This window comes from Ornithorhynchus anatinus, chromosome 1, assembly GCF_004115215.2.
Source record: "Ornithorhynchus anatinus isolate Pmale09 chromosome 1, mOrnAna1.pri.v4, whole genome shotgun sequence".
NCBI lineage: Eukaryota > Metazoa > Chordata > Mammalia > Monotremata > Ornithorhynchidae > Ornithorhynchus > Ornithorhynchus anatinus.
This window is the reverse complement of record NC_041728.1, coordinates 164,603,154-164,631,077: the sequence shown is the minus strand read 5'-3', so window position 1 is coordinate 164,631,077 and position 27,924 is coordinate 164,603,154. Positions and strand designations below refer to the sequence as shown.

At 50.7% G+C, this 27,924-nt stretch overlaps 1 protein-coding gene across 1 annotated transcript in view; it reads right to left on the bottom strand.

Moving 5' to 3' along the window:
- Positions 1 to 636: 636 nt before the first annotated feature.
- NRROS (negative regulator of reactive oxygen species) overlaps positions 637 to 27,924 on the bottom strand; it is a 44,510-nt gene continuing 17,222 nt past the window's right edge. The window contains exons 2-3 of the mRNA XM_039913350.1: positions 17,582 to 17,705; positions 637 to 2,720 (exon numbers count right to left, since the gene is read on the bottom strand). Coding sequence (XP_039769284.1) covers positions 717 to 2,720; positions 17,582 to 17,689 — 2,112 coding nt within the window. The 5' untranslated portion in view covers positions 17,690 to 17,705 and the 3' untranslated portion in view covers positions 637 to 716. The remainder of the gene's footprint in view (positions 2,721 to 17,581; positions 17,706 to 27,924) is intronic.

Below are 27,924 nucleotides of genomic sequence, written 5' to 3'. Positions count from 1 at the left end.
AGATGAGGGAACTGAGGCACAGAGAAGTGAAGTGACTCGCCCACAGTCACACAGCCGACAAGTGGCAGAGCTGGGATTCGAACTCATGAGCCCTGACTCCAAAGCCCGTGCTCTTTCCACTGAGCCACGCTGCTTCTCCTTCCCAATCCCCACTCACTCCATCACTCACTCTTCTCACCTTTTACTGCTCTCTCAGCCTCCCTTCCTCCTCCTTTTCCTTCTCCTCTTTCCCTTCTCCTCCTCTTCCTCTTCCTCCTTCTCCTCGTCTTCCTCCTTCTCCTCCTCTTGTTCCTCTTTACCGTACGATCCATCGCTCCCCGCTTCCTCTTCCCCTTTCCCCCGTCTCATCCAAAATGTCATCGTAATAAACCCAGGTGACGAAACATCAAGACAAACAAAAGTCAACCACCACAACGAAAACGTAAGAAATCGCTTCCCAACGAGTTCCCCCAAAATGTCGGTGGGCCCACACAAGTCCGGTCATCTCTTCCGACGGATCGAAAGCCGGAGGAGCGTCTGGCTTCACCCGAGCAAGCGCCCGGATCGAGTCCCCGCTTTGGTCAATAAATATTCGACCGTGGAGACGGAGTAGGGGAGCGAGGACTCGGGAGGAGGAGGTGGCCGGGTTCCCTCACGAAGGGGGGCTCGCCGGCGTCTCCCGAGGCCCACCCGGGCCCTGGCGTGACCCCTGAGGCGACCCTGCCGACGGGCCGGGGTCAGTAAATGGAGGACCAATGGCAGCGCGTCTTCACGACCTGCAGCAGCGGCTTCTTGAAAGTCAGGAAGATGACGCTGCAGGCCACCAGCAGGGTGAGGCAGGTGGGGAGGAGGAGCACGAGGTAGAGCAGGGTCGGGTCGGCCCGCCCCCAGCGACAGTCTCGGACCACCTCCTCGGGCAGCTCGGCCACGCGGAAGCCGCGGGAGGAGAAGTTGCAGAGGACCCGGGCCCAGTCGGGCAGGCCGAGCCCCGGCCGGCTGAGCAGGAGGTCCCAGCCCTCCACCCGGCAGCAGTCGAAGGGGTTCTGGCCCAGGTAGAGGACCCGCAGGCTCTGCGGGAGCCGCTCGGCCACGGTCCGGCGGGGCAGGGCCGCCAGGCCGTTCCGCCGCAGGTCCAGGCTCTCCAGGGCCAGGCGGCCCAGGGCCCGGGGGATGTCGCTCAGGGAGTTGCCCGCCAGGCCCAGGACCCGCAGGCTCCTGAAGCGGGACAGGTCCGGCTCGGTGCAGTTGGGCCCCAGCCCGGCGCGGCCCAGGTGGAGGACCCTCAAGGTGGGGGCCAGGGGCCCCAGGGCCGAGCCTCCCCGGCACAGGGCGCGCTCGTTTTCGGACAGGTCCAGGTGGGTCAGGGCCGTCCCCCGGAAGGTCTGGGCGTCCAGGCCCACCAGCCCGCAGCCGCCCAGGGAGAGGCTCCTCAGGGAGGCCGCGTCCCGGAAGTCCACGCAGGCCCCGGCCGGCTGCGGGCACAGCTGGATGCGGTTGTGACTCAGGTCCACTGTAGTGATGTTCCCGGCGTGGGCGAAGAAGCCGGCGGGCAGCCCCCGCAGCCGGTTGGCGCTCAGGTTCAGGAAGCGGAGGTCCCGGAGGAGCCGGGGGAGGGCCGCCCCCGCCCCCGCCCCCTCCCCGGCTGGGCCTCGCCCCCGCGGGGTCCGCCCCGGGCCGGGGTCGGCGGGGGACGCCCCCGGGGGCCGGTCCTCCCGCAGGCCGAGCGACTCCAGGCAGTTCTGGTTCAGGTCCAGGTGGGCGAGAGCCGTCAGATTGTGCAAGAATCCGGCCGGCAGGTACCGGAACTGGTTCCGGCTGAGGTCCAGGAAGCGCAGGGAGGAGAGGTCGCCCAGGGCCCAGTCTTCCCAGAGGGTCACGGTGGTGACCGAGAGCAGGCCGCCGTCCAGGAGCAGGAACTGCACCACTTCCTCCCGCCCCCGCGGCCGGGCCTCCCCTCCGGGGGCCGCCCCGCCGGGGGCCGCCGCCTCGTAGAAGCTCATCTCGTTGTCGGCCAGGAGGAGCGTGTGCAGCCGGCTGGTCGCCGGCAGGAGCGGGAAGAAGAGGAGTCGGTTGTGGGACAGGTCCAAGGTCTCCAGGCGGAAGGCCGCGTCTCGGCCGGACGACAGGAACCACTCGAGGATGTTGTTGCTCACGTTGAGCACCCGCAGCTGGGTCAGCTCGAAGTCCACGATGCAGGGGAGGATGTTGTAGGCCAGATCGAGCCGCTCCAGGGCCCCCAGGCCCTCGAAGGTCCCCTTCTCGATCTCGTAGATGTAGTTCTTCTGCAGGTCCAGCTCCCGGAGGTTGCCCAGGCCGGCGAAGACGGAGGGGTCCAGCCGCATGAGGCTGTTCCGGGCCAGGGCCAGGGACTCCAGGGAGGAGAGGTTCCGGAGCAGCACGGCGGCCGTCTCCTCGGTCAGGCCGTTCCTCGACAGGTCCAGCCTCCTCAGGGCCGGGAGGGAGCGGAGGGCGGCCCCCGTGGCGGCGGCGTGGGTGGAGAGGGCGTTGTCCGCCAGGGCCAGGGTCCGCAGGCGGGCGCTGCCCAAGAAGGTGCCGGTCTCGATGAGCTCCAGCCGGCAGCCGCTGGCGCTCAGCTTCCCCAGCCGCGGGTAGGAGGAGGAGAGCTGCCCGCCCAAGGTCTGGACCGGGTTGTCGTCCAGGAGCAGCTCTTCTAGCTGGGGCGGCAGATGGGTGGGGGGCGAAGTGAGGCCTCTCCTCCGGCAATCAGCGCTCCGATCCACCTGGTCGGGAGAGGGGGAAAACACTCAGATCACCACCCCAGAAAATAGAGGGGCGCAGAGGGGGAGCGGGGGCAAAAGGCTCGGGGAGCAGCTCGGCCTAGTGGAAACAGCACGGGCCTGAGAGTCGGAGGATCTGGATTCTAATCCCGGGCTCTGCTGACTGCTTGTTGTGTGAACTTGGGCAAGTTACTTCACTATTCTGGGCCTCGTTTTCCTCAACTGCAAAATTCAATCCTATTCCTGCAGCTCTTACTGTGTGCAGAGCACTGTTCTAAGTGCTTGGGAGAGTGTAATGTAACAGTAAACAGACACATTCCCTGCCCACAGTGAGTTTACAGTTCTCTTGTCTACTTAGACTGTGAGCCCCGTGCGGGACGAGGACTGTGTCTGTCCTAATTAACCTACTCCAGAGCCTAGAACAGTGTTCGATGTATATTAAGCACTTAAATACCACTAAAAAAAAAATGGATTCAGCCTTCGGGGCTCGTGGTTTGCAATTCTAGGCACTTTTCCCATATTTTAACTCGATCAATTTGCGGTATTTACTGCTCCAAACACTTGGGAGCATACAATAGAGTAATAATAATAATTACGGTACACGTTAAGCTCTTACAATGTGCCAAGAACAGTCTAAGCGCTGGGGTAGATTCAAGTTAGTCAGGTGGGCGCAAGTGGGAACAATCCCTGTCCTCGAGGAATATGCAATTTGGCAGAGAGAAAGAAATGTACGAAGGGTGAGTACCTAAGTACTTAGAGGCGCGTACTCAAGTACATGGGTAACGGAGTAAGGAGAGAAAATAGATGGGTAGATGAGAGGGTGGTCTGAAAGAAATGTACGTTAAGTGCAGTAGGGGTGAAGGAGAGTGAGTATCAAAGTACTTAGGGGGTGAGGATTTAAGTACATGGGTGATGGAGCAGGGAGAGGAAATAGACGGGTAGGTGGGAGGGTAGTCGGGGAAGGCTTCCTGGAGAAGATGGGGGGGCGGGCAGCAAGGGGTAAATGGCGAGAAGAATGAGATCAAGGTACAGTGAGAAGGTTGGAGTTAGAGCAAAGGGTGCAGATTGGGCTGGGGGCGGAGAGGAATGAGGATAGGTAGAGGGGAGAAAGCTGGCTGAGCGCCTTAAAGCCGACGGCGAGGAGTTTCTACTCGAGGCGGAGGTGGATAGGCAACCACTGCAGGTTCCTGAGAAGTAGGGAGACTGTATTTTAGAAAAACGATCCAGGCAATAATAATAATAATGTTGGTATTTGTTAAGCGCTTACTATGTGCAGAGCACTGTTCTAAGCGCTGGGGGAGATACAGGGTAATCAGGTTGTCCCACGTGAGGCTCACAGTTAATCCCCATTTTACAGATGAGGGAACTGAGGCACAGAGAAGTTAAGTGACTCGCCCACAGTCACACAGCTGACAAGTGGCAGATCCGGGAGTCGAACCCATGACCTAGAGTGAAGTACGGGCTGGAGAGAGGCGAGGCCGAAGGCAGGGGCGTCAGTGAGGAAGCTGACGTAATGGTAGACACGGGACGTGACACGGTACTTGGACCAGCATGGTGACCGTTCGAAAGGGAAGGAAAGGGTGGATTTTGGAGTCGTCCTGAAGACCGGGCCGACTGGATTTAGTGACCGAATGAATACATGGGTGGAAAGAGAAAAAAGAGTCCAGAACAATACCAAGCTTGCGGCTTGTGAGGCAGGGAGGATGGGAAAGTTGCGGGGAGGGAGAGAAGATGAGCAGCTCAAGTTTTAGACATGAAGAGTTTCAGGTGTCACTGGGCCATCCAAATAGAGATCTCCTGATGGCAGGGGATGGTTTTTCATCTTGATATTAGTGAAGATGATGACCATATTAGGTAAGCATTTTTATCCCCCTCTGTACCGTAAGCTCCTTGTGGAGGAGGGAACCTGTCCGCCATCTCCTCGGTCGTACTGTACTCTCCCAAGTGCTTAGTCCAGTGCTCTGCACACCGAAAGTGCTCTATAAATACCAGCCTCGCGTCTCCTCCTGCCTTCGAGACATCTCTATTTGGATGTCTTCCCATCACCTCAAGCTTAAATGCGTCCAAAAGAGAACTCCTTCTCTTCCCGTCCAAACCCTGTCCTCCCCCTAACTTTCCCATCCCTGTAGACAGCACCACCATCCTTCCCGTCTCACAAGCCCATAACCTTGGCATTATCCCCGACTCCTCTCTGTCATTCAATCCAGATAGTCAATCCATCACTAAATCCTGTCAGTCCCACCTTCGCAACATCGCTAGAATCCGCCCTTTCCTCTCCATCCAAACTGCTACCAGGTTAAATACAATCACTCATCCTATCCTACCTGGATTAGTTTCCTTGCTGACCTCCAGCCTCCTGTCTCTCCCCACTCCAGTCCATACTCTACACTGCTGCCCAGATCATTTTTCTACAAAAACAGTCAGGCCATTTCACCCTGCACCTCAAAAAATTCCAGTGGTTGCCCATCTACTTCCTCATCAAACAAGAACTCCTCACCATTGGCTTTAAAACACCCCATCACCTTTCCCCCTCCTACCTCTCCTCACTTCTCCCCTTCTACAGCCCAACCCACACACTTCACACCTCTAGTGCTCACCTTCTCACTGAGCCACAGTCTTGCTTATTTTGCTGCCGACCCCTAGTTCACGTCCTGCCTCCGGCCTGAAATGCCCCCCCTCTTCAAGTCCAACAGAGCATTACTTTCCTGCCCTTCAAGACCTCACTGAAGAGAAGCAGCATGGCTCACTGGAAAGAGCCCGGGCTTGGGAGTCAGAGGTCATGAGTTCGAATCCCAGCTCTGCCACTTGTCAGCTGTGGGACTGTGGGCAAGTCACTTCACTTCTCTGGGCCTCGGTTACCTCGTCTGTAAAATGGGGATGAAGACTGTGAGCCTCTCGTGGGACAACCTGATTACCCTGGATCTACCCCAGTGCTTAGAACAGTGCCTGGCATATAGTAAATGTTTAACTAATACCATTAATGTTATTATTATTATTTCATTCATTCATTTGACTGTAATGATTATTATTATTATTGTTATTAATAATAATTACAATCAAATGAATGAATGAATGAATGAAATACCAATGACTGATTATAAGCATGCCTGTCAATCACTGGTATTTCATTCAGGCATGCTTATAATCAGTCATTGGTATTTCATTCATGATGCCAAACACCATCTCTAGCCCTAGGGGAAGATGCAAAATAATCAAGCTGTGTACAGTCCCTGATCCAACCGGGGCTCATATCCTAAGACATGAGGAAAAGAAGTTGTTCTATTCCCATTTTGCAGTTGAGGAAACAGAAGCATAGAAAACTTAAAGGAAGCAGTGAAGTGAAGTGGAGATAGCATGGACCAGGGAGTCAGAAGGACCTGGGTTCTAATCCCTGCTCCGCCACTCATCTGCTGTATGTCTTTGGGCAAATCACTTCACTTTTCTATGCCTCAGTTCCCTCATCTGTAAAATGGGGATTGAAACTGTGAGCCCCATGTGGGATAGGGATTGTGTCCAATCTGATTTGCTTGTAGCCATCCCAGCGTTTAGAACAGAGCTTGGTACATAATAAGCATTTAAATACCACAGTTATTAGTGGAAAGAGCCAGGGGCTGGGAGCCAGAGTACCTGAATTTAAATCCCAGCTCTGCTGTGTGACCTTGGGCCAGTCACTTAATTTCTCTATGCCTCAATTTCCTCATCTGTAAAGTGGTGATTAAACCTACTCCCTCCTGCTTAGACTGTGAGCCCCAAGTGGGACAGGCCCACGTCCAGCTTGATTTTGGTATCTACCCCAGCACTTAGTACAGTGCACAGCACGTAGTATGAGAAGCAGCTTGGCTTGGTGGATAGAGTCAGAAGGACCTAGGTCTAATCCCGGCTCCACCACATGTCTGCTGTGTGACCATGGGCAAGTCATTTAACTTCTCTGTGTCTCAGTTTCCTCATCTGTAAAATGGGGATAAAAGTGTGAGCTGCACGTGGGACAGGGATTGGGCCTAAACTGATTAACCTGTATCTCTCCCAGCATTTAGAACAGTGCTTGGCACCCATAGTAAGCGCTTACCAAGTACCATAATTACTATTATTATTAGTCGGTGCTTAACAAGTACCAGCATTACTATTACGCGACTTGCCCAAGGTCATACGGCAGGCAAGTGGCGGAGCCAAGAGTAGAACCCGGGTCCCCTCAACCCACAATACATCCAGGGGCAATGCGTAGTAAGGAAAGAACATTTCTGGATATTCAGGGACTAAAATAGAGACGCATCCATTCAATAGTATTTATTGAGCGCTTACTCTGTGCAGAGCACTGTACTAAGCGCTTGGAATGGACAAATCGGTAACAGATAGAGACAGTCCCTGCCCTTTGACGGGCTTACGGTCTAATCGAGCATCATGGTGTAGTGGTTACAGCCTGGGCCTGGGAGTCAAAAGGTCATGAGTTCTAGTCCCACCTCCTCCACTTGCCTGCTGTGTGACCTTGGGCAAGTCACTTCACTTCTCTGGGCCTCAGTTACCTCATCTGTAAAATGGGGATCAAGATTGGAAGCCCCACTTGGGACAGGGACTGTGTCCACCCCAATTTGCTTGTGTCCACCCCAGCCCTTCGTACAGTGCCCGGCACATAGTAAGCGCTTAATAAACACCATAATTATTAAAAGTATTTTAAAATTATTAAAAATGATGTTGCTCTTCTAGGACTCCCACGTGCTTATCTTTCCATTTGCATATTGAGCAGCCGAGCCCAGCCCAGGCCCTGGGATCCGCTGGAACAACAGGATAAGCAGAGGAAAGACCTGGCAGCAGCATCCCTAGGCCGAGAGCCGGGAGCTCTCCTGGGAGGCATCAGCTTCGGACAGTCAATCGATCAAAGGGATTTATTGAGCGCTTACTGTGTGCGGAGCACACAGAGCACTTGGGAGAGTACAGAACAACCGAGGTGGTGGACCCGTTCCCTGCCTGCAACGAGTTTACAGTCTAGAGGCGGAGAAAGACATTAGTATAAATATCAATCCGTCAATCAATTGATAGTATTTATGGAGCGCTTACTGCATTCAGAACACTGTACCCGGGGCTTGGGAGGGTACAATATAATGGACGTGATAGACACGTTCCCTCATTTCAGTGAGCTGAAAGTCTAGAGGAGGAGACAAACTTTGGGCAAGTCACTTAACTTCTCCGTGCCTCAGTTCCCTCATCTGTAAAATGGGGATTAACTGTGAGTCTCACGTGGGACAACCTGATGACCCTGTATCTACCCCAGCACTTAGAACAGTGCTCTGCACAGAGTAAGCGCTTAACAGATGCCAACATTATTATTATTAATATAATGATGGTATTTGTTAAGCACTTACTATGTGCCAGGCACCGTACTAAGCGCTGGGGTGGGTCCAAGCAAATCGGGTTGGACACGGTCCCTGTCCCAAGTGGGGTTCGCAGTCTCCATCCCCATTTTGAAGATGAGGTAATGAGGCCCAGAGAAGTGAAGTGAATTGCCCGAGGTCACACGGCAGACAAGTAGCAGAGCTGGGATATCAATCGATCGGTCATATTTATTGAGCGCTTCGTGCGGGCAGAGTACCGCGCTGAGCTCTTGGGGGAGTACGACGTAACAGAGTCGGTAAGACGCGTTCATTCCCCTCGAGGAGCAGACGGAAGCGTTTCGCCCAGGGCTGATGCTATCGCCCTGAACGAGGGATATTATCAGCCCCCTGAGCAAGCCAAATCATCAGACGGCGGTCTGGCGGGAGAGTCCCGAGGCATCAGAATGGGGTCTCGCGTATCACGTTGTTCGGACGAGCGAACCTTTAGCTAACTCCACGCTCTGTAGAGCCATCCAAAAGCAGCAGGCGGGAGGAGTGGCCTCGGGGGAAGAGCACCCATCTGGGAGGCCCAGGACCTGGATTCTAATCCCACTTAGTAAGCACTTAACAAATACCATAATTATTATGTGCCAGGCACTGTTCTCAGCGCTGGGGGGGAAGCAAGATAATCGGGTTGAACACAGTCCCTTGTCACACCTACGGCTCACAGTCTTATTCCCCATTTTACAGAGGAGGGAACTGAGGCCCAGAGAAGTGAAGTGACTTGCCCAAGGTCACACAGCAGACGAGTCGAGGAGACGGATTAGAACCCACGACCGTCTGACTCCCAAGCCCGTGTTCTATCCACTCGGCCATGCCACTTCTCTCAGGGAGAAGCAGCGTGGCTCAGTGGAAAGAGCGCAGGCTTGGGAGTCAGACATCACGGGTTCTAATCCCGGCTCCGCCGCTAGTCAGCTGTGTGACCTTGGGAAAGTCACTTCACTTCTCTGTGCCTCAGTTACCTCATCTGGCAAATGGGGATTAAAACTGTGAGTCCCACGTGGGACAAACTGATCACCTTGTATCCCCCAGCGCTTAGAACAGTGCTTTGCACATAGTAAGCGCTTAACAAATACCACGATTTACTTATCCACACTTGTCCACTCTGGGACCTCAGGCATATCGCTTCACTTTTCTGTGCCTCAGTTAGCTCATCTGTAAAAATGGGGATTAAGACGGTGAGCTCTAGGTGAGACACGGACTCTATCCAAACCGATTAGCTCGTGTCTGCCCCAGCACCTAGCCCTGGCCTGGCATGTAGCTCTTAACAAATACCACAAAAACAAAAATCATAATCTTGCTCGGCCACTTGCCTGCCCTATGACCTTGGGTAAATCACTTGACTTCTCTATGTCTGTCTCCTCATCGATAAAATAAGGATTAATTAACCCATTTCCCTCCTATTTGGACTGTGAGCTCCGTGGCAGACGGTGATTCTGCCTAACCTGGTTACCTTGGCACAGAGTAAGTGCTTGACAAATACCACCATTATTATTACTAATATCTCACACTCAAATCTCTCCTAGACTCCCATCTCCTCCAACAAGCTTTCCCCAGTAAATTTCCCATCTCCTCACCCGTATTCATTCATTCATTCAACTGTAATTATTGAGCGCTTACTGTACGCAGAGTGTGGCTCAGTGGAAAGAGCCCGGGCTTGGGAGTTAGAGATCATGGGTTCAAATCCCGGCTCTGCCACTTGTCAGCTGTGTGACTGTGGGCAAGTCACTTCACTTCTCTGGGCCTCAATTACCTCATCTGTAAAATGGGGTTGAAGACTGTGAGCCCCACTTGGGACAACCTGATTACCCTGTATCTACCCCAGCGTTTAGAACAGTGCTCTGCACATAGTAAACGCTTAACAAATACCAACATTATTATTATTATTATGGTACTAAGTACTTGGAAAGTACATTTCGGCAATAGAGAGAGATTCTCCTGCCCACACCGTGCTAGAAGGAGAGAGACAGACTTCAAAACAAGTAAACAGGCATCAATAGAAATAAATAGAATTATAGATATATACACATCAAAACAAGTAAACAGGCATCAATATAAATACAATTATAGATATATATGTATTTACATAAGTGCTGTTGGGGGTGGGGGGAGAGAAAAGAGAGTGAGTCAGGGTGACGCAAAAGGGAGGGGGAGCTGAGGAAAAGGGGGCTTAGTCTGGGAAGGCCTCTTGGAGGAGGTGAGCCTTCAGTAGGGCTTTGAAGGGGGGACGAGTGATTGTTTGGCAGATCTGAGGAGGGAGGGCCTTCCAGGCCAAAGGTAGGACGTGGGCCAGGGGTCAATGGCGGGACAGGCGAGAAGGAGGCACAGTGAGGAGGTTGGCACCAGAAGAGCGGAGTTTACGTGCCGGGATGGAGAAGGAGACAAGCGAGGTGAGGTAAGAGGGGGCAAGGGGTTGGAAAGCTTTGAAGCCAATTGTGAGGTGTTTTTATTTGAAACGGAGGTGGATGGGCAACCACTGGAGGCCTTTGAGGAGGGCGGGTGACATGTTCTGAACGTTTCTGTTGAAAGATGATCCAGGCATTGGAGTGAAGTATGACCTGGAGTGCGGAGAGGCAGGAGGTTGGGAGGTCAGCAGGGAGGCTGATGCATAATCCAGTCGGGATAGGATGAGTGACTGTACTAACATGGTAGCAGTCTGAATGAAGAGGAAAGGGTGGGTCTTGGCGATGACCCGTATCATCCCTTCCCTTAACCTTACCACCTACAGACTCATGTACATCTTCCTTAGCACCCATGACCACTCTAGTATTTTTATTATTATTATTATTACCGGTAATAATAATAATAATGGTATTTGTTCAGTGCTTACTACGTGTCAGGCACTGTACTAAGCGCGGGGCGATACAAGCAAATCGGGTTGGACGCAGTCCCTGTCCCATGTGGGGCTCACAGTCTCAATCCCCATTTTGTAGATGAGGTAACTGAGGCCCAGAGAAGTGAAGTAACTTACCCGAGGTCACACAGCAGATGTGGCGGAGCCTGGATTAGAACCCATGACCTTCTGACTCCCAGGCCCGGGCTCTACCCATTGTCTCTCCTGTCAGTGTGTAAGCTCCTTAGGACCAGGGAACGTGTCACTTTGAAGTCTGTATTTACCAAGTGACTTTAACGGTGCATCACACCGAGTGGTGTTATTGTGTCAGCCTTCTCTCCGACCTCCCTTCCTCCTCTCTCGCCCCGCTCCGGTCTATTCTTCACTCCGCCGCCCGGCTCATCTTCCCGCAGAAACGATCTGGGCCTGTCACTCCCCTTCTTAAACAACTCCGGTGGTTACCTATCGACCTCCGCTCCAAACAAAAACTCCTCACTCTAGGCTTCGAGGTTCTACATCACCTCGCCCCTTCCTACCTCTCCTCCCTTCTCTCTTTCTCCCGCCCACCCCGCACGCTCCGCTCCTCCGCCGCCCACCTCCTCGCCGTCCCTCGGTCTCGCCCGTCCCGCCGTCGACCCCCGGGCCGCGTCCTCCCGCGGTCCCGGAACGCCCTCCCTCCTCACCTCCGCCAAACGGATTCTCTTCCCCTCTTCAAGGCCCTACTGAGAGCTCACCTTCTCCAAGAGGCCTTCCCAGATTGAGCTTCCCGTTTTCCCTCCGCTCCCTCTGCTCCCTCTCTGCTCCCCCTCTGCCCTTTGCTCCTCCCCCTTTCCCCTTTCACCTCCCCTCCGCTAAGGCCCCTTTCCCTCTGCTCCTCCTTCTCCCCTCAGCACTGTGCTCATTTGTCTATATTTTTATTACCCTATTTATTTTGTTAATGAGGTGTACATCACCTTGATTCTACTGATTAGAGAAGCAGTGTGACTCAGTGGAAAGAGCCCGGGCTTAGGAGTCAGAGGTCGTGGGTTCGAATCCTGGCTCTGCCACTCGTCAGCTGTGTGACTCTGGGCAAGTCACTTCACTTCTCTGGGCCTCAGTTCCCTCATCTGTAAAATGGGGGTGAGGACCGTGAGCCTCACGTGGGACAACCTGATGACCCTGTATCTACCCCAGCGCTTAGAACAGTGCTCTGCACAGAGTAAGCGCTTACCAAATACCAACATTACTATTACTGATCATGATTATGTTGTCTTGTTTTTGTCTGTCCGTCTCCCCCGATTAGACTGTGAGCCCGTCACTGGGCAGGAATTGTCTCTATCTGTTGCCAAATTGTACATTCCAAGTGCTTAGTACAGTGCTCTGCACATAGTAAGTGCTCAATAAATACTACTGAATGAATGAATGAATGAAAGTGGTTGCTCAATAAACAATAACACTAATAGTAATTACGGTATTTGTTAAGCTCTTACTATGTGCCAGGCACTGTACTAAGCGCTGGGATGGATACAAGCAAATTGGGTTAGTCGTAATCCCTGGTCACAGTCTCAATCCTCATGTTAGAGATGAGGTAATTGGGGCACGGATAAGTTAAATGACTTACCCAAGGTCACACAGCAGACAAGTGGCGGAGCCGGGATGAGAACCTCGGTCCTTCTGACTCCCAGGCCCGGTGCACTAACCACTACGCCATGCTGCTTCTTTATTACTACTGCTTTTACTAAACGATTCGATGGCATAAGACGAGACCTATTACTACTCTGGCGTAGTGGATAGAGCACAGGCCTGGCAGTCAGAAGGTTATGGGTTCTAATCCTGGCTTCGCATTCATCTGTTGTGTGGCCTTGGGCAAGTCACTTCACTTCTCTGGGCCTCAGTTACCTCATCTGGAAAATCGGGGTTAAGACTGTGAGCCTTATGAGAGACAGGGGCTCTGTCTAACTCTCGGCTTGGCACAGAGTAAGTACTTAACTAGTACCAAAATTACTATTATTATTATCATTACTACTCTCAATTGATCAATTTGTACCTGAGAGTTTACTGTGTGCAGAGCACTGTACTAAGCACTTGAGAGAGTGGACTCTAACAGAGTTGGTAGCCATGTTCCCTGCACAAAAGGAATTTACAGACTAGCAGGGGAATCAGACATAAAAATAAATTATAGATAAGGACCTAAGTGCTGTGGGGCTGATTGTCTCTGTGTTGCTGAATTGTACTTTCCAACCGCTCAGTACAGTGCTCTGCACACAGTAAGCGCTCAATAAATACGACTGAATGAATGAATGATGGTGGGGAGAATAAAGGGGACAAATCTAAGTGTAAGGTCAATGCAGAAGAGATGGGGATAGGGGAAATGACCATTTAGTGGGGGAAGGTCTCTTGGAGGGATGTAACTTTAATAAGACTCTGAAGGTGGGGAGAGTGCTGGTCTGTCAATCAATCAATCATTTGTATTCACTGAGCGCTCACCGTGCGCAGAGCACTGTACCAACCTCTCGTTAGACGTGGCTCAGTGGAAAGAGCCCGGGCTTTGGAGTCGGAGGTCATGAGTTTGACTCCCAGCTCTGCCACTTGTCAGCTGTGTGACTGTGGGCAAGTCACTTAACTTCTCTGGGCCTCAGTGACCTCATCTGGAAAATGGGGATTAACTGCGAGCCTCGTGTGGGACAACCTGATTACCCTGTATCTACCCAGCGCTTAGAACAGTGCTCTGCACATAGTAAGCGCTTAACAAATACCAACATTATTATTATTATTATTAGAGAACAATGTGACAGGTCGGTAGAAATGTTCCCTGCCCACAACGAGCTTACAGTCGTATATGTGGTAAGTGAAGGGGGGAGGGAGTTCCAGGCCAGAGGAAGGACGTGGGCGAGGGGTTGAAGGTGAGAAAGATGAGATGGAGATACAGCGGTCGGTTAGCGTTAGAGGAGTGAAGCGTGCGGGCTGGGTTGTAGCAGGAAATAAGTGAGGTAAGATAGGAGGGGGCAAGGTAACTGAGTGCTTTAAAGCCGACGGTAAGGAGTTTCTTTTTGTCGCAGGGGTGGATGGGCAACCACTTGGAGGTTCTTGACGAGGGGGAAACGTGGACTGGATTTTTTTGAGAAAAACGATCCAGGCAGCAGGGTGAAATATGGACCGGAGTGTGGAGAGACAGGAGGCAGGGAGGTCAGCGACGAGGCTGATGCAGAAGTCAAGGCGGGATAGGATAAGTGCTTGGATCAGCCTAGTAATAGTTCGGCTGGAGAGAACAGAGTGGACTTTAGCGACGTTGAGAGGGTAGAACCAAAAGGATTTGCCGACAGATTAAATACATGGATCGAATGAAAGAGGTGAGCTGAGGATAATGCCACGGTTACAGGCTCATGAGATAGGGAGGGTGGTGGTGCTGTCTACAGTGATGGGAAAGTTGCGGGAGGATGTGGTTTGGGGGTGAAGATAAAGAGCTCTGCTTCCGACATGTTAAGTTTGAGATGATGGCGGAACATCCAGGTAGGGATGAATCCAGGTAGGGATGACCTGAAGATGGGAGGAAATATACGATTTCTAAGGAGAAAGATCAGGGCTGGAGAGGTAGATTTGGGGAATCAGCTGCACAGAGATGGTAGTTGGAGCCGTGGGAGCGAAGAAGTTCTCCAAGGGAGTGAGTGTAGATGGAGAAGAGAAGGGAACCGAGAACTGAGCCTTGAGGGACCCCCACAGTTAAGGGGTAGAAGGAAGAAAGCTATGAAAGAGATGAGATTTAGCAGCCAGAGAGAGATTCATCCATTCAATCGTATCTATTGAGCGCTTACTGTGTGCAGAGCACTGTACTGAGCGCTTGGAATGGACAATTCGACTACTACTGCTACTGCCTTCCCCCTCCCGGACTGTTAGCCCATTGTCGGGTAGGGATTGTCTCTGTTGCCAAATTGTACTTTCCAAGTGCTTAAGACATGGTAAGCGCTCAATAACTACGATTTAATAAATGAAAGAATGTTTGTTTTTTTAATGGAATTTGACAAGCATTTACTCTGTGCTAGGCACCGTACTAAGCGCTGGTGGAGATACAAGCTACTCAGGTTGGACCCAGGCTTTGACCCATCTGGGGCTCACAGATTTAAGCCCCATTTTACAGATGAGGTAACTGAGGCACAACACCCCCCTGCTCTTCTCCCTTCCCCTCCCCTCAGCACTGTGCTTATTTGTATATATTCTTTATTACTCTATTTTGTTAACACTGTGTATAGCTCTATGATTCTATTTATCTTGATGATGTCTGCGCTAGACTGTTTTGTTTTGTTCTGTTTTGCTTTGCTTTGCTGTCTGTCTCCCCTGTTTAGACTTTGAGCCTGTCGTCGGGCAGGGATTGTCTCTATCTGTTGCCCAATTGTCCATCCCAAACGCTTAGTACAGTGCTCTAAACATAGTAATGAATACTGTCGAATGAATGAATGAAAGTGAAGTGACTTGCCCAAGATCCCCCAGCAGGCAAGTGGCAGAGCCAGGATTAGAACCCAGGACCTTCTGACTCGCAGGCCCGTGCTCTATTCTCTATCCACATTTACTTGTTATTACTGCTGCTTCTGAGGCTTCTGCTGATTCTATCACTACTAGTCAGTCAGTCAGGCGTATTTATTGAATGCTTACTGTGTGCTAAGCACTCTAGTAAACCCTGGGATTACATGTAACAATATATCAGACACATCCCCTACCCACAAAGAGCTTAGAGTCTAAGGACTACTATACTTCGTTCATTCATTCATTCAATTGTATTTATTGAGCGCTTACAGTATGCAGAGCACTGTACTAAGCGCTTGGGAAGTACATTTAGGGAAGCAGCGTGGCTCACTGGAAAGAGCACGGGCTTTGGAGTCAGAGGTCATGGGTTTGAACCCCGGCTCTGCCACTTGTCAGCTGTGTGACTTTGGGCAAGTCACTTAACTTCTCGGTGCCTCAGTTACCTCATCTGTAAAATGGGGATGAAGACTGTGAGCCCCACGTGGGACAACCTGATTCCCCCCGTGTCTACCCCAGCGCTTAGAACAGTGCTCGGCACATAGTAAGCGCTTAACAAATACCAACATTATTATTATTATTATTACATTTCAGCAACAAATAAAGACAATCCCTGCCCAGAGCGGGCTCACTTCTACTACTAGAGAAGCAGCGTGGCTCAGCGGAAAGAGCCCGGGCTTGGGAGTCAGAGGTCACGGGTTCGAAACCCGGCTCTGCCACTTGTCAGCTGTGGGATTGTGGGCAAGTCACTCAACGTATCCATGCCTCAGTTACCTCATCTGTAAAATGGGGATGAAGACTGTGAGCCTCACGTGGGACAACCTGATGACCCTGTATCCACCCCAGCGCTTAGAACAGTGCTCTGCATATAGTAAGCGCTTAACAAATACCAACATTATTATTACTACTACCATTACTGCTATGACTACTATTCATTCATTCGGTCGTATTTATTGAGTGCTTACTTAATCCTGGTTCCGCCACATCTCCACTGTGTGACCCTGGGCAAGTCACTTCACTTCTCTGGGCCTCAGGTCCCTCATCTGTAAAATGGGGATTGAGACTGTCAGTCCCACGTGGGAAAGTGACTGTGTCAAACCCAATTTCCTTGTATCCACCCCAGAGCTTAGTACAGTTCCTGGTACATAGTAAGTGCTTAATAAATACCATTATTATTATTATCATTATTAATACTATTACCACTTCTGCTACTGCCGCTACTACTACTATTTGGATAACAATGCTGGTATTTGTTAAGTGCTTACTATGTGCCAAGCACTGTTCTAAGCGCTGGGGGGGGGGGAATACAAGGTAATCAGATTGTCCCACATGGGGCTCACGGTCTTCATCCCCATTTTCCAGATAAGGTAACCGAGGCCCAGAGAAGTGAAGTGACCGGCCCAGAGTCACACAGCTGACAAGCGACGGAGCCGGGATTAGAACCCACGACTTCTGACTCCCAAGCCCGGGCTCTTTCCACTGAGTCACGGGATCCCGGACAGAAGGGACCCAGATCTGGTGGAGCTCCTACTGAGTCTCGGGATTTCTCACCCGCAGCGTCATCAAGGCTAAAGCGGGGAGGGAAAGGGAACTTCTGTTGTCGGTCTCCCCCTTCTAGGCTGTGAGCCCACTGTTATTATTATGTTGGTATTTGTTAAGCGCTTACTATGTGCCGAGCACTGTTCTAAGCGCTGGGGGAGATACAGGGTAATCAGGTTGTCCCACGTGAGGCTCACAGTTAATCCCCCTTTTACAGATGAGGTAACCGAGACACAGAGAAGTTAAGTGCTTGCCCACAGTCACACAGCTGACAAGTGGCACAGCCGGGATTCGAACTCATGACCTCTGCCTCCCAAGCCCCTGCTCTTTCCACTGAGCCGCGCTTTAGGGATGATCTCTATCTGCTGCCGAATTGTACTTTTCCAAGCGCTTAGTACAGTGCGCTGCGCGCAGTAAGCGCTCAGTAAATACAATCGAATGAATGAATGAGTGGGTCCAGGATGGGTTTAGAGCATCATTTTAAGGGACCCCCAGAAGTTTAACCCTCGCCACGCAGAGGTCGTCCCCCGGGGCCCCACGTCGAGCACCCCCGGGGTCGATCACACCCCAACAGCCCATTTGCTGGGTTTTCGGAGGAACTGTGGTGGTCTCCCTGGGCTGCCCGGACTCACCAGCCTGCACGCATCCTGGGAAGCACCTGCGGTCATTCCCGTCCCGCTCCTCCATTCCACGGCCAAGAACACGGAACTCAGGGACAAGCAGAAGGACAGTAACTCCATCTCAAGTGCAGCACTCCTATAGGGAAGAGGAAGAGAGGAGCTGAATCACAGCGCAGAAGTCGGAGACTCTTTCGAATCGCAATTACTACCGATATTAGTTACTCCTTACTAGTAAGGAGAAGCAGCGTGGCCTAGTGGATAGAGCCCGGGACTGGGAGTCAGAAGGTCCTGGGTACTGATCCCAGCTCCACCACTTGTCTCCTGGGTGACCTTGGGCCAGTCACTTCACTTGAAGCAGCGTGGCGCAGTGGAAAGAGCCCGGGCTTGGGAGTCAGAGGTCATGGGTTCGAATCCCGGATCTGCCACTTGGCAGCTGTGTCACTGTGGGCAGGTCACTTCACTTCTATGTGCCTCAGTTACCTCATCTATAAAATGGGGATGAAGACTGTGAGCCTCACGTGGGACAACCTGATCACCCTGTATCTACCCCAGCGCTTAGAACGGTGTTCTGCACATAGTAAGCGCTTAACAAATACCAACATTATTATTCTCGGTGCCTCGGTTACCTCACCTGGAAAATGGGGATTAAGACTGCGAGCCCTATGTGGGAGAGGGACTGGGTCCGACTCAACTACCTTGTTTCTATCCCAGCGCTTGTCAAACACTTAACCAATACCACAGTTATTATTATTAATGTTCATAATCACCTTGAGTGAATCAAGTTATCGAGCAATAACAGTTATCGAGCACTGGGCTAAGCGCTTGGGAGAGTACAGCAGAACTAGTAGACATGATCTCAAGGTGGGGAAGCAGCACGGTCTAGTGGGAAGAGCCTGAGCCTGGAAGTCAGAGCACCTGGAGTCTAATCCAGGCTCTGCACTTGTCCGCGGGGTGACCTTCGGCAAGTGACTTCACTTCTCTGGGCCTCAGTTTCCTCATCTGTAAAATGGAGGTTAAAACTGTGAGCCCCATGAGGGACAGGGACTGTGTCCAACCCGATCAGCTTGTATCAACCCCAGTGCTGAGTAGAATGCCTGGCACATGGTGAGCACTTAACAAATACCATAAAAAAAATCACCCAAATATGCTGATGATGGAGTCTCGCTTCAAGAATGACAGATAAGCAGCAGGCGTGAGAGTTTAGGATGGAGCCCCACCTCCGCACCAAACAGAAACTCCTCACCATCGGCTTTAAAACACTCAATCCCCTTGCCCCCTCCTACCTCCTCTCACCCCGCTACTCTCCTACTACAACCCAGCCCACACACTTTGCTCCTCTAATGCACCTGGCCCAGGGGTTAAAGCACGGGCCTGGGAGTCAAAAGGTTGTGGATTCTAATCCTGGCTCTGCCACTTGTCTGCTGTGTGACCGTGGGCAAGCCGATTCACTTCTCTGGGCTTCAGTTCCCTCATCTGTAAAATGGGGATTGAGAACCTGAGCCCCACGTGGAACAGGGATTGGGTCCAACCCCATTTCCTTGTATCTATCCCAGAGCTTAGCACAGTGCATGGCATATAGTAAGCACTTAAAAAAATACCACAATTCTTCTTCTTCTTATTATTATTTCTCCTCTCCTCAAGAACCTCCAGTGGTTGCCATCTACCTTCGCATCGAACAGAAACTCCTCACCACTGGCATTATTATTAATGCCAACCTTCTCACTGTACCTCTATCTCATCGATCTCACCGCCAACCTCTCGCCCACATCCTGCCTCTGGCCTGGCACACCCTCTCTCTTCGTATCCGATAGAAGCTTACTCTCCCCGCCCTCAAAGCTTTATCGAAGGCCCCTCTCCTCCAAGAGGCCTTCCCTGACTAAACCCTCCTTTCCTCTTCTCCCACTCCCTTCTGCCTCACCCTGACTCACTCCCTTTATTCATCACCCCATTTCGGGCCCACAGCACTTACCTCTATATCTATAGTTTTTAAAAATGTATATTATTGTCTGTTTCCCCCCTAGACTGTAAGCTTGCTTTGGGCAGGGAATGTGTCCGCTACAGTGTACTCTCCCAAGCTCTTTGTACGGGGCTCTGCACACGGTAAGCACTCAATAAATGGGATCCATTGACTGAGATCCCCGTGCGTGGAGGAATTGATTCTAGTGCTAGTGGCTTGTGCCACTCAAACCGTCGCTTCCCTGATAGTGAGATTCCGGCTGGGCCAGGGCAACACAAGAGGACAGCCAGGGGTGAGGCACACTGTGCGGTGCACACGGAGGTCATTCACGTGCCGGACTGTTTACAGCCAAAGAGATGGCAAGGCAGTGCTGGATGCTGAGCCAGGAACTGTACTAAGCGCTGTCGTAGTCACACGCTAATCAGGTGGGACACGGTCCAAATCCCTCGTGGGGCTCACACTCTTCCTCTCTATTTTACAGATGAGGGAACTGAAGGCCAGAGAAGTGAAGTGACTTGCCCAAGGTCACACAGCAGACAAGTGGCAGAGGTGGGATGACAACTCAGGTCCTCGGACTCCCAGGCCCCTGCTCTTTCCATTAGGCTACTTGCTAGCACAGCCAAGCGGTAAATGCCTTGGAAGCCCTCCCCTCTAGACTGTGAGCCCGTTGTGGGCAGGGATTGCCTCAATTTGTTGCCGAATTGTACTTCCCGAGCTCTTAGTACAGTGCTCTGCACACGGTAAGCGCTCAATAAGTATGATTGAATGAATGACTGAATACTCTTTTGTAGTGCACTCTCCAAAGTGCTTAGTACAGTTCTCTGCATTTCATGTGAAGCAGCGTGGCTTAGTGGAAAGAGCCCGGGCTTGGGAGTCAGAGGACGTGGGTTCTAGTCCCAGCTCCGCCACTTGTCAGCTGTGTGGCTTTGGGCAAGTTACTTAACTTCTCTGTGCCTCAGTGACCTCACCTGTAAAATGGGGATTAAGACTGTGAGCCCCACTTGGGACAATCTGACTACCTTGTATCTCCCCAGGGCTTAGAACGGTACTTGGCACAGAGTAAGAGCTTAACAAATACCATTATTATCAGCACTTAGAACAGTGCTTTTGGCACATAGTAAGCGCTTAAAAAATACCACCATCATCATCATTCATTCATTCAATTGTATTTACTGAGCGCTTACTGTGTGCAAAGCACTGTACTAAGCGCTTGGGAGAGTACAGTTCAACAACACGATAAGACCTCAATAAATACCCATCGATGACAATGGTGATGATGATTTTACTCCCCCAAGGACTTAGTACAGTGCTCTGCACAAAATAAGTGCTCAATAGATACCATTGATGATTGATAATCACATACTGCGAGCTCCTTGTTGCCAGGAACTGGAATTTGATTTGCCTGTGTACACTCTCAAACAGATCACTGTACAGCATTCAATTAATCAATCTATCGATGCTATTTATTGAGCACTTACTAGGTGCAGAGCACTGTACTACGCACTTAGGAGAGTACAGTACAATCAGTCAATTAGTCAGTGGTATTTATTGAGTGCCTAATTGCTGCAGAGCACTGTACTAAGTACTTGGGAGAGTATAATACAATCAATGGTATTTATTAAGTGCTTACTACGTACAGAGCACTGTACTAAGCACTTGGGAGAGTACACTACAATAAAATTAACAGACACGTTCCCCGCCCATAATGCGCTTAGAGTCTAGAGTACACGTAGATTGTAAGCTCATCCTCTAGACCGTAAGCTTGTCGTAGGCAGGGAATACGTCTGTTGCTGCGCTGCGCTCTTCCAACTGCCTAGCACAGTGCTTTGTACACAGTAAGCACACAATAAATACAAGTGAATGAACATGTTCCAGGCTTTCAATAAATACTAGCGATGACATAGATCCGAGACTGATTTGAGAGCTCCCCAGAGAGAACTGCCTGGCCTTGTCCTTTACACCACTTTTATAAAGAAGAAAAGTTCACTCCGGAAATCATTTGTGACCCATGCCAAGATTTGGAGTATGAGAGTTACACGGTCAGTCGATCATCAATCAATTCATTCATTCAACAGTATTTATTGAGCGCTTACTATGTGCAGAGCACTGTACTAAGCGCTTGGAACGTACAAGTCGGCAATCAGTCGATGGTTATTCCTTGAACATTTACTAAGTGCAGAGGAGCATAGGACATAGTCCTCTGCACAGAGAGAACTGTAGAGAAGCAGCGTGGCTCAGTGGAAAGAGTCCTGGCTTGGGAGTCAGAGTTCATGGGTTCGAATCCTGACTCTGTCACTTGTCAGCTGTGTGACTGTGGACAAGTCACTTCACTTCTCTGTGCCTCAGTTCCCTCATCTGTAAAATAGGGATTAACTGTGTCTCACGTGGGACAACCTGATTACCCTGTATCTACCCCAGCGCTTAGAACAGTGCTCTGCACCTAGTAAGCGCTTAACAAATACCAACATTATTATTATTTTTAGTAAAAGCTTGGCAAGTTCCCTGCCCACAGCGAGCTTACAGACGAGAGGTCAGAACCCACAACCCAACGGACCACCAGTTGGGTGACATTTTCTGGACTGATGGAAAGAGGGGTTGGATGCTGCATGGCATAGTGAATAGAGCCCGGGCCTGGGACTCGGAAGGTCATGGGTTCTAATCCTACCTCCGCCACTCATCTGCTGTGTGATCCTGGGCAAGTCACTTCACTTCTCTGAGCCTCAGTTGCCTCATCTGTAAAAGTGGGGATGGAGACCGTGAGCCCCACTGGGACAGGGACTGTGGCCAACCCAATTTGCTTGTATCCACCCCAGCGCTTAGTACAGTGTCTGGTACATAGTAAGCGCTTCCCTCTCCCTGCCCCACAGCCCTTGTGTATATATGTACCTATCTATAATTCTATTGATTTATATTGATACCAGTTTACTTGTTTTGATGTCTGTCTCTCCCCTTTTAGACTGTAAGCCCGGTGTGGGCAGGGATTGTCTCTCTTTATTGCTGAATTGAACTTTCCAAGCGCTTAGCACAGTGTACTGCACATAGTAAGTGCTCAATAAGTACGACTGAATGAATGAATGAAATACCACAACTATTATTATTATGCTGACAGGGAGGCCATCTGTGAGGGGGTTTCAACAGTAAATTTGTCCTGCAGATTGAAGACAGCACTGTCGACAGAGGGACTGCAACTCTCTTATACACTATCATTCAATCAATCAATCAACGGTATTTATTCACTACACTGTCCTCTCTTAGTTCTCCTCCTATCTCTTTGACCGCTCCTCCTCAGTCTCCTTCGCGGGCTCCTCCTCTGCCTCCCACCCCCTAATTGTGGGGGTCCCTCAAGGTTCAGTTCTGGGTCCCCTTCTATTCTCCATCTGCACCCACCCCCTTGGAGAACTGTTTCACTCCCATCTCTATACAGAGGATTCCCAAATCTACAACTCCAGCCCTGATCTCTCTCCCTCTTTTCAGTCTCGCATCTCCTCTTGCCTTCAAGACATCTCTACTTGGATGCCCTGCCATCACCTCAAAATAGAACTCCTTATCTTTCCCCCCAAATGCAGTCCTCCTGATTTTCTCATCACCGTAGACAGCACCACCATCCTCCCTCTCTCACAAGCCCGTAACCTTGGCATTATCCTTGACTGCTCTCTCTCGATCAAACCACATATTCAATCTATCACTAAATCCTGTCAGTTCAACCTTCACAGCATTGCTAAAATCCACCCTTTCCTCTCCATCCAGTCTGTTACCACTTTAAACAAAGCACTCATCCTAAACTGCCTTGATTATTATATCAACCTCCTTGCCTCCTGTCTCTCTCCACTCCAGTCCATACTTCACTCTGCTGCCCTGATCATTTTTCTACAAAAATATTCAGTCGACATTTCCCCACTCCTCAAGAACCTCCAAACGTTGCCCATCCACCTCGACCATCCAACAGAAACTCCTTATCGTCGGCTTTAGAACACTCAATCCCCTTTCCCCCTCCTACCTCATCTCGCTACTCTCCTACTCCAACCCAGCCTGTACACTTCACTCCTTTAATGCCAACCCACTCACTGTACCTCAATCTCATCTATCTCACCGCCAAACTCTCACCCACGTCCCACCTCTGGCCTGGAGCACCCTCCCTCTTCACATCCGACAGCTATTCTCCCCACCTTTAAAGCCTTTCATTCATTCATTCATTCATTCATTCATTCAATAGTATTTATTGAGTGCTTACTATGTGCAGAGCACTGTACTAAGCGCTTGGAATGAATGAGTCGGCAACAGATAGACACGGTCCCTGCCGTTTGACGGGCTCGCGGTCTAATCGGGGGAGACGGACGGACGAGAACGATGGCGATAAATAGAGTCGAGGGGAAGAATGTCTCGTAAAAACGATGGCGACTAAATAGAATCGAGGCGATGTACATTTCATCAACAAAATAAATAGGGTGATGAAAATAGATACGGTCGAGCGGACGAGTACAGTGCCGAGGGGACGGGAAGGGAGAGGGGGAGGAGCAGAGGGAGATGGGGGGAAAAGAGGGTTAAGCTGCGGAGAGGTGAAGGGGGGGTGGTAGAGGGAGTAGAGGGAGAAGGGAGCTCAGTCTGGGAAGGCCTCTCGGAGAAGGTGAGTTTTAAGTAGGGTTTTGAAGAGGGGAAGAGAATCAGTTTGGCGGAGGTGAGGAGGGAGGGCGTTCAGGGACCGCGGGAGGACGCGGCCCGGGGGTCGACGGCGGGATAGGCGAGACCGAGGGACGGTGAGGAGGTGGGCGGCGGAGGAGCGGAGCGTGCGGGGTGGGCGGTAGAAAGAGAGAAGGGAGGAGAGGTAGGAAGGGGCAAGGTGATGTAGAACCTCGAAGCCTAGAGTGAGGAGTTTTTATTTGGAGCGGAGGTCGATAGGTAACCACTGGAGTTGTTTAAGAAGGGGAGTGACAGGCCCAGATCGTTTCTGCGGGAAGATGAGCCGGGCGGCGGAGTGAAGAATAGACCGGAGCGGGGCAAGAGAGGAGGAAGGGAGGTCAGAGAGAAGGCCGACACAGTAGTCTAGCCGGATATTATAAGAGCCCGTAGCAGTAAGGTAGCCGTTTGGGTGGAGAGGAAAGGGCGGATCTTGGCGATATCGTAAAGGTGAAACCGGCAGGTCTCGGTAACGGATAGGATGCATGGGGTGAACGAGAGAGACGAGTCAAGGATGACACCGAGATCGTGGGCCCGAGAGACGGGAAGGATGGTCGTGCCATCCACAGTGATAGGGAAGTCTGGGAGAGGACTGGGTTTGGGAGGGAAGATTGAAGGCCCATCTCCTCCAAGAAGTCTTTCCTGCTAAGCCCTCCTTTCCTCGTCTTCCACTCCCTTCTGCATCGCCCTGATGTGCTCCCTTTATTCACCTCTCCCTCAGCCCCAAAACACTTAGGTACATAACTGTAATTCATTTATTTATATTAATGTCTGTGTCCCCTCTAGATTGTAAACTTGCTGTGGACAGGGACTGTGTCTACTAACTTTATTTTGTACTCCCCAAGGGTTTAGTCCAGTGCTCTGCACACAATAAGCACCAATAAATCCGATCATTTGCTGGATTGATTGACTGCTTACTGAGTGCAGAGCACTGGACTAGGCATTTGGGAACGTATCTGAGCCCTCCCTTTCCCTCTTCTCCTTCCCTCCCCATTCCCCCTTCTCCCTCCCTCTGCTCTACTCCCGTCCCCTCCCCACAACACTTGCATATATTTGTCCATATTTATTGCTCTATTTATTTTATTAATTCATTCAATAGTATTTATTGAGCGCTTACTAGGTGCAGAGCACTGTACTAAGCGCTTGGAATGAACAAGTCGGCAACAGATAGAGACAGTCCCTGCCCTCTGACGGGCTTACGGTAATGAATGAGAGTGCGATACAGTAGAGTTGGTAGGCACATTCCTTGCCCACAGTGAGCTTCCCCATGAAAGCCCAGTGGTTCAACTTTTCTGGCCCCTCACTACTTGGAGTGAACACTGGATAATATAATTGATCAAGCAGGATCCAACTCGAGCTTTGACAAGGCATTCTACATGAGGGCTGAAAGGATCGCAGTGAGCCAGAAGGCCTATTCTCTACAGAGCAAGATGCACTGAAGAGGTTTCAAAGAAAAGTTTTCAAGGCTCAATCCGATCGATCACGCGGGAGTATTTATTGAGCACCTACAGAGCAGAATATTGATTCTTTTGAAATGTGGTGTTGGAGAAGGTTTTGGCAAATACCATGGACTGCCCAAAAAACAAACGAATTTTGGAGCAAATAAAATCGAAGTGGTCTCTGGAAGGCCAAATGACTCGATTTAGAGTAGCATATTTTGGACACCATAGGGAGGACTGATTCTCTGGAGAAGACACTAATGCAAGGAAACGTCCAAGGAAAATGTAAAAGAGGCAGAACGGCAGCTAGACAGTTAGAGACCGTAACAACGATAAAGGAAGAACCTTAGAAAGGTTGCGGATTATGGCAGAGGACAGAACATTCTGGAGAAAGAATATCCATGGAGTTGCTATGAATCGGAAACGACTCGACGTCGCTCGATAATAATAATACCGGGCAGAATACTGTGCTAACCACATGTCTAGAAGGAATGGATGTGATCCCTGTCTTCAAGACACTTACAGTTTAGCAGCGCAGAAAGAAACAAAGGTGAAATATAAATAGGAGGGAAAAAACAGAGAATATGAGATCTGCAAATAAGCCCTAGGGGACTAGGAGTTTGCGGTATCACAGTGGAGCCAGAACACCATATTGTGTAGAAAGAAGCAGCAAGGTTTAGCAATCTATTGGCTCTTAGGGAGATAAAACAACGAGATGCTAATGGTGTTGCAATTCCCAATTTCCCAAACGCAGCTTCCTCTTAAGCAAAGTACCCTCTATTACCACACTATTATCCTCTGCCTGGATTCCTCTCGCTTTTGCACTTTGAGTAGCTTAGAAGCAGCGAAGAGCATGGGCTCAGGAGTCAGAGGATGTGGGATCCCGGCTCCGCTACCTCTCTGCTGTGTGACTTTGGGCAAGTCATTTAACTTCTCTGGGCCTCAGTTACCTCATCTGTAAAATGGGGATTAAGACCCCGAGCCCCACGTGGGACATCCTGATTACCTTGTATTCACCCCAGTGATTAGAACAGTGCTTGGCACATAGTAAGGATTCAACAAATACCATTATTATTGTTATTATTAATATAGCCGTTTGAGTATCGGTAGGTGTGGGGATCTGAAGGTTTCTCGGATTTGCAAAAGCAAGAGTCAAGGGGCTCCCCTCCCCACTTTCTCCCTACTCTCCCATCGTTCCTGAGAGGATTGTGCCAGAATAATAATAATAATGGCATTTTTAAGCACTTACTATATGTCAAGCACCGCGCTAAACACTGGGGTAGATACAAGGTTTGGACACAGTCCCTGTCTTGCACAGTGCTCACAGTCTAGGTAGGAGGGAGTGGAATTTAATCCTGGTTTTAGAGTTGAGGTAACTAAGGCACCGAGAAATGAAGTGACTTGCCCAAGGTCACACAGAAGAAAAATTGATGGAGCCGGAATTGGAACTCATGACCTTCTGGGTCCCAGGCCCGTGCTCTATCCATCAGGCCACGCCGCTTCTCCAATTTGCTGGGAAACGTCGAACGCACCGGCGGCGGCTTCCGCCGTCCAAGAACGTGGACGAAAGTGAGGCTTTCAGAAAACCACGTCACAACTTGCAAATCAAATTAGGAAACACTTGTCACAGGGGCAGGAGAAGAAGAGATCCAGGGCTTCTCAGCCCACCACAAAACCCCAGATTCCTTGTCTTGTCTTATGCCGTTGAGTCGTTTGCGACCCATAACGACACCACAGATACGTCTCTCCCAGAACGGCCCGCTCTCCATCTGCAATTGTTCCGGTAGTATATTCGCAGAGTTTTCTACATGTCTCTAAAGACAATCTGTGGTCCTGTTCATTCCGGGCCTCTGGAGGACAAAGATAGCTAATGTCTCATTACAGACCAGTACGGAACCCTAAAAAGATGGCAAGAATATTTCAGTGTTCTCCTCAAAGAACCGTAATCGACTCATCAATCGATGGTATTTATTGAGCGCTTACTGTGTGCAGAGCACTGTATTAAGTGCTTAGGGGAATACGATGCAATAGAGTCGGTGGGCACAGTTCCCCGTCCACCAGGAGCTCTCGGCATCCAACAGAAACTCATCACCATCGACTTGAGAGCACTCCATCACCTTGCCCCCTCCTACCTCACTTCGCTAGCCAGTACACTTCACTCCTCTTATGCCAACCTATTCACCGTACCCCTACCTCATCTATCTCGCTGCTGACCTCTCACCCATGCCGTTTCTGGCCTGGAATGCCCTCCCTCTTCATTTCCAGCAGGCAGTGACTCTCCACTC